The sequence below is a fragment of the Pyricularia grisea genome (assembly GCF_004355905.1).
Source record: "Pyricularia grisea strain NI907 chromosome Unknown Pyricularia_grisea_NI907_Scaffold_2, whole genome shotgun sequence".
NCBI classification, from domain to species: Eukaryota; Fungi; Ascomycota; class Sordariomycetes; order Magnaporthales; family Pyriculariaceae; genus Pyricularia; species Pyricularia grisea.
Genome location: NW_022156717.1, coordinates 6,529,537 through 6,536,169, shown reverse-complemented (window position 1 = coordinate 6,536,169; position 6,633 = coordinate 6,529,537). Strand labels below are relative to the sequence as shown.

Here is a 6,633-nt window from a genome sequence, read left to right as displayed (position 1 = left end):
CCCCCCCCCCGTCGTGCCACTTCCTAACCAGTCGGGCGAATGCATAGACACGCCATACCTGTAGGTATGTCGCACAGAACAACGCCGGCCTGCATATGGATATTACACGGGGGGGTTCAAAATCAACCCCCAAACTTTCGACCTCTGGTAAAGTTGGCGGGAGTCATTGATACCTTCACAAGCCCGCCTGTCCGACAGGTTTCCTTTTTTTTTTTTTTTTTTTTTTTATCACAGTCACAACGGTAGTTCTTGTACACCATTTTGCACGATTTTTCATATTATTTTAATTGCGACAAACCCGCAGGCGCATTTATTACAGTCGAAAATTTATACATAATGCAATTAATTAACTGATATATATTTTTCCAGTAAAAGAATTATTGTACATGCATTTATCCCAATTAAAATAGTGCAAAAAGTGGTACAAAGGTGGCGTAATAATTATTATTGCGACCGTAATGTAATTTTTGTTTTTATGGCTTACAACTATATATCACTATTTAATTAAGATTGTATAAATACCCACCCGTTGTACTATACCATTTTATTGTTGTGAAATAACCACACTTATAATTAATAGGGTTGTCCATACAAAAAAATCATTGAACCTTCGAAACCATTTTTAATTGGACGGCGCACAAAAGACCCACTTAAATCAAATAAACCAATAAAAGGTGGTGGGACAAGCCGGAGGACGCTAACACGTTTTAAGCTTAGTAACATGGTACATCAAGTATATACAAATAACCTTAATAAATCCATGTACCCTCTATACCCAAAGGCATATCGCGGCCGTAAAGGCGTGTTAGTGCGAGAGGGAGAGGAACAGGGAAACACAGAGAGAGAAAGAGTGTGTGTTCACTCACACAAACCGAAACGGAAGAAAACCCTGTTACTCATTCCCACGAGATCCAAGGTCCCGCTCCAGTGTTCTGTGAGCTTTTGGCCCGCCAGTTTCCTTCCCCCTTTCCCGAGCCGCCCGTATCCGTTCGACCTTTTGTTTCTCATGTTCGCATGTTCACATAAGTTCCGAAGGACTCGAGTTGAACATGTTTGCCGAAGAGACTAGTTCTAGTAACGGGCATTCGAGAACCCGTGCCGGTGGTCTTGATCGCAGTTAGTGGGTTGAGTTGAGTAGTCTACATGATATTCCTATTTTGTTAGCAAGGATCAGTAAGACACTTCCCTTACTGGATGATCTCGATATGCAACGAGAAATAGTGCACACTGATGCACAAATTTGGTCGCCTGCCAAGGCAAGGCGGCTAAGGCGAACCACCCCATACTGGGCGGGCGAGAAACAACGCCTCGGAGCTGCATGCAGTCCCCACCATTTGAAGCCTCCTTTTACCTCCACCCCACACCTAACCGTTTTCTTGGTAGCTAGCTCTGGTCGAGGAGGGCGACGTCTTCGTCACGGTATGCAATATGAACGTTACGATTGTTGAAAAGACAGGATTAAATCCGACCAGGTCAATCTAAGTAAGTACCTTTGCTTGCTAATTAATTGACAGGAATCCAGGCAATGGCCAGATACACCAAGTCAAAGGTAATAAACCTCCGCGCCGGTTTTATCAATCCCGATTTCTCAACCCATACGTTCGTTTATGCTGAATATTTGGATACAAAACACCCATCACCACCACAAAGCAATGTGCCACAGCAGTCTTCAGATTTGTAACAGTACTCTCCGACCTGACTGCACTCTTTGGCTCTGGAGGGTCTCTCTTTAGCGTATGACTTGGCGGTTTTGGAAACGGGCTGGCGGGCTTCGAGGATGGCGAGGGTGTTTCCATGGCCAGGGGTGGCGATAACGGCCGAACAAAGAGCAGAAATAACCGCGGCGGTAACGTAAAAACGCATTTTGATAAAGTTGAGGATTTATCAGCGAGTAATGGTAAGTAATAATAAGAAGAGGAGAAAGTGAAAGTTGGGGTTTGCAATATAAGTGTTAGTCAGAAGCGTCTGATTGATAAAATGATACAGTTGGAAAGTTGAATCAAGGAAATTAGATGATTATTTATACATTGGTAAAAAAAAATAACAGTTCAATTTCGAGGCGTTGCAAAGTGTTGTATGTACGATAAATTACATACATACTCCACCCTAGGTGCCGTAAAAGCTAGGCGCAGGTAGATAACTACAATATAAATAAATTGTAATATTAAGCGTATAAGTTAAATCTTTTTCGACGCTTAAATTATTATATAAAGCCTTAAAATAGAAACAATGTTTGCCTTCATAATCAGTAACAATTGCAATTTATATCAACTTTTCATATGACCACTATATATGAAATCATTACTGCGCTGTAACTTGCTTTACCGAGTGTTTTTTCTTGATGAGTTTATAACAAGAAACATCGAAAAGCTAAATAAATTAAATATATTCACAAGTTTACAGAGGAATTCAGTTTCAGGCGGAAGTCCATGCTGCATGCATGTGCGGTGCTGGTGCTAATAAATCACCCAATAAACGCATTGGTTGTATTGTTCTAAACGAAGTAAACTGGACCGTGGTGTTGATGGCTGGGGAAAAATTGACAGACGCTGGGCTCCTTTTTCGTGTGTTTTGTTTTTATTATTATTGTATTTGGGCCGCCAGATTTCAGCCTGACATATGAGGGCGGGTGACACAGAAACGACCGCGAATTGCAGTGATGTAGCCTGACCCGGTCGAGCCTCGAGTGCTGGCTTGATAAAGGGGGGAGGGGTGGAGGGGGGTGCGGTAAAAGGATGAGCTTTTGACCGGTCATTCTCGCCCGGATTGTATGGGCAAGCAAGCGGAGCCGCAGACTATCACAAAAATAGAAAGCAAAAAAGAAAAAGGAAAAAAAAAAAAAAAACTTTACCACGGCACTTCTTGACCGAGATTCCGTCCACTCAAATCGCAACACGCCAACATACCTTTCGGGCGAAGAGAGAAAGGGCTGGCCCTGTCCTTTCCCCCCTCTGCTGTGTATGTATGTGGGGAGCAACCGCCCGGGGACGCTGGCTGCATGCGCATTAAGTCGGGCGAAAGTGCGATGCCGTGCAGCATGCAGTGCGCGCCCGTACACACGCCGATCAGTTCATAACGGGCGCTTTCTTAATCAGAGAGTAGTGATAGTTCGGTGAAGAGGAAAGGAAAGGAAAGGAAAGGAAAGGGGGCGTGACCAAACCTCTGGAACTGGCAAGGAGGGGGGAAGATGGAGGGGTGTGAGGTTTGGGCCTTACTGGATAGTTACCCAAAGACGGCTTGGAAGCAAAAAACATAGATGATCGGGTTTGACCGGGTTTTGTGCTTAAACCAGTTTTCACTGTACTATTGTGTCTTCTTCTAAAGGCAGAAGATGTAAGGTCGGTACAAGGAACAGAGTACAAAGGTTGGGTGGCCAGTCTCGTGGGTGTAGCAAGGCACAAATGTATGTGTACACGAAACATGAACGGGGCTTTGTTCAACGGGGGAAGAAAAGGAAAGAGAAAGAAACAAAAAACCCATGATGCTTGATAAAGTCTGGTTTAGGGCATAGGGACCTCAATCTATGAGATTAACCCACCCACTGAGGCAGCCAAGGCGGCTCTCTAAAAAGTATTCGGTGAAAGCTTGCGATATAATTTTAGGAATACCTAAGAAAGAAAGAAAAGAAAAAGAAAATTCCACTTACTCCAGGTGAAATCTTTGGGATAATCATATTTCCTGTTCCCATTTCCTGAGAAGGAAAAAAAACCTATTTTAGCAACAATCGCCTTGGTAACTCCTGTATTATCGCGAGGGCCGATGATTGTGCTGCCCCAAACCACGAGTTTGTGATCGGCTATCGAGGTGGTGCCCGAACGTGTTTTTCTGCGGATTGCGAAAAAAGAAAACAGGGCGACGTATCGCAAAGTGGTCTCTACACAAGTCAGCGTGACACAGAATGGATCGGAGGACAGATGGCGGGCGGTGGACTCCGAATAATAGAAGTTTGGGTTTTCTTTCTTTCTCTTTGTAGTACTTGAGAGATGACGATTGAAATCATGATGAAGGCAAAGACAAAGTACATACGAATCTACTTGGGGGTTGTCTTCTTTCTAATTCTATCTAGTATAAGTTGATGGGACAACAAGAGTGATTACAGTCGTGCAAAGCGTGTCAAGCTGAGACGGTCACACTTGGGCTCTGGAGGTGCGGTCGGCACATGACTTCACAAGAGTATTTTGTTTGGCCGCAAATTACGGCTACCAATAGCAAGACATGAAATAATTTGTCATAGGTAGAGACGTTCTGGACGTGCCGAGACGAAACTGTACTCAGAATAAGTTGCCGAGATAACGTGACGGAAAACACCGACGAGTGGCTTGTTCCAGTCTTGCTGTTCGCCACAATCCAGGCCTTCTTTGGTATTGACGAGTCTCAAAGTTGCAGTGACTTTTTGTTTGTACGCTATCTAGATAATAACAACAGTGTGGGCAGGGATATACGTTGTAACTGGCGACTACTACCACCATCAAAAACTCCAAGCAATAGTATATTGCACTCACTCTCCAGCGCCATGCATGCATAGTGACTAATACCACCATCAAAAACTCCAAGCCGCAGTAAATTGCACTCTTCACCGCTATGCAGGCGTAGAGAATCATATAAACAAATTAAAGAAAATGCACAAACACACCAGAGATGCCCTCCCCCTTTCTGCTCAAACTCTCTTGCCTCGATCTCGGACCTCTTGGCATCCCTGACCGCGCCGGAAAGCTCCATTGCGCTGTGGCAGACGTACGAACAAAAGGCCCGAGCGGGGGACCTTGTTCCGAAAAAACTCTTCCAGCTCGACATAGGTGCGGCCCCTTCATCTCGGGCAGGCAAAAGTACAGGTACAGGCAAATGGGCACCGAGGGCGCAAAGAAGGCGAAGCAGATCTTGCCACCCAGGTTCGCCTGGTCCGGGTTGATCAGGTACAGCATCACCTGCAGTATGGCGCACGAGACGGCTGTGGCGCTCATGATGTTGATGGAGTATGTCTTTTGCCGGTGCGAGGGAGACGGTGTCTCGCCGTGGATCGCGTAGGCTACCGCGCCGAGGGTTGGTTGGTACTGTCAAAGGGGTTCGATGTCGGACCCTACATTATAAGTTGTGTATATTGAGATTTTAACGTGCATAGGACTCACAAAGAAGTCCCAAACTGCCATAAATGCAACCGTGGCCTTGAGGGATGGCGCGTTGTTGATGGTGCTGATAGCTGCCGATGGGCGGTAGCCCTGCAGCCATGACAAACATGCTTCCGACCACGAGCCTCTGAAATTTCGTTAATAACAGTATTGGTAATTGAGAGAACGTCATCATCCAGAAAAAAGAAATAAAAGAGACAAGAATGCCGTCAAGGGGCTACTCACGGCCGACGTCCCAGCCGGTCTATCAGCGGCCAAGTGCGCATGTTGCGACCAACTGAATCGCATACGCAGCCTGAGCAATTCCCAGCGCATTATCCACTCCGGCAAGCTTAAAGTAGTAGGCCAGATAATCAGCGATGAGGTTGACCCCGATCAACTGCTGCGCAAATGTAGACCATGCAAATGATCAAGGTCCGCCTGCCGTTAGGGCCCCTGAAGCACTGAACCCATCCACCCGTCCCCGAACACTCGAGCTCCTTCTCCTTGATCACTGCCGAGGTCATTAGGCCATGACATTATCAACATCCAACCTATAGGACCCGTTGAACTTGTGAAACGCCGCAGCGGCCTCCCCCGGTCTGTCGTGAAGAATAGGCCACGACGGCGACTCGGGCAGGACGGTCAGTGAACCGACGAGCAGGATGACGGGGATCATCTGCAGCGCTTCGTCTGCGTAGGTCGCCGATGCCGCGTACACTGCGACCGAGCTCAGCCACTGGCCGATGACGATCATGGTATTGACGAGAGCCAGGCACACGCCGCGGAGCCTGACGGGGGCCAGCTCGGCCATGTAGACGGGGCCTAAAGAGTGGCCCAGCCCGAACCCAAAAGTTCCCACGACTTTGCCGCCGAAGAGGATCGGGATGGTCTCGGCAAAGTACTGCGTCAAGATGCCGGCGGTGCAGATCAGGGTCGCCATCGCTAACACCCTCTTGCGGCCAAAGGCGTCGGACAGGATGCCCGTAGCAAAGGCGGAGGTGAAGATGCCTATGGTGGAGGCGGCATTGAGGATCTGCTGGTCGCTCGCAGAGATCATACACATGCCGTTGACCGTGTGTCCGAAGTGTTTGAGGAAAGCATACAATGCCAGCACGTTGCCGATAACGTTCGCTTATTGCCAAAGTTGACGGGTAGCATGAAGATTAGTAGTCCTCTTGGGCGGGTGAAGACCTTTTGTTAGAATACGGATATTTGTTGTACGCGGTCTCTGGAGAATATTCGAAATAACCCACAGAAGCTCAAGACTCTTCTGTTGTCCCAAAAGTCCTGCAGCGTGACCTTGTCATCGGGGAGAACGCTGACGGGTGCCTGTCCATGGCTTTCGACATCTTTTTGCTGCCGTTGCGCCTCATCATTTTCGACTTCACGCGTAGCTGACATCTTCCTGCTTGTCATGGCTCTGCTCCCATAACCCAGGAAGGGGGCTTGAGGGCGTTGCATATCATAAACACACGACTAGAGAGCACTGACGCCCAATATATGTAAGTCACAGAAATAAAGCCAA

At 47.2% G+C, this 6,633-nt stretch overlaps 3 protein-coding genes across 3 annotated transcripts; all 3 read right to left on the bottom strand.

Moving 5' to 3' along the window:
- Positions 1 to 1,422: 1,422 nt before the first annotated feature.
- PgNI_04512 (uncharacterized protein) lies at positions 1,423 to 1,979 on the bottom strand. Its single transcript, XM_031124557.1, has one exon. The coding sequence runs from the start codon at positions 1,861 to 1,863 to the stop codon at positions 1,606 to 1,608; it is 258 nt and encodes an 85-aa protein (XP_030985084.1). The 5' UTR covers positions 1,864 to 1,979; the 3' UTR covers positions 1,423 to 1,605.
- Positions 1,980 to 4,610: 2,631 nt separating this feature from the next.
- PgNI_04511 (uncharacterized protein) lies at positions 4,611 to 5,392 on the bottom strand (the record flags this gene model as incomplete). The annotated part of the gene is made up of 3 exons (XM_031124556.1): positions 4,611 to 5,051; positions 5,127 to 5,253; positions 5,352 to 5,392. The coding sequence occupies 3 exons, from the start codon at positions 5,390 to 5,392 to the stop codon at positions 4,611 to 4,613; spliced, it is 609 nt and encodes a 202-aa protein (XP_030985081.1).
- Positions 5,393 to 5,631: 239 nt separating this feature from the next.
- Positions 5,632 to 6,509, bottom strand: PgNI_04510 (uncharacterized protein; the record flags this gene model as incomplete). Its single annotated transcript, XM_031124555.1, has 2 exons — positions 5,632 to 6,239; positions 6,362 to 6,509. 2 exons carry the CDS (start codon positions 6,507 to 6,509, stop codon positions 5,632 to 5,634), a joined length of 756 nt encoding a protein of 251 aa, XP_030985082.1.
- Positions 6,510 to 6,633: the final 124 nt, after the last annotated feature.

What these genes read in the sequence shown, in the direction of transcription:
- PgNI_04512 (XM_031124557.1), bottom strand. Translation starts at nt 1,863, where the DNA reads ATGCGTTTTTACGTTACCGCCGCGGTTATTTCTGCTCTTTGTTCGGCC.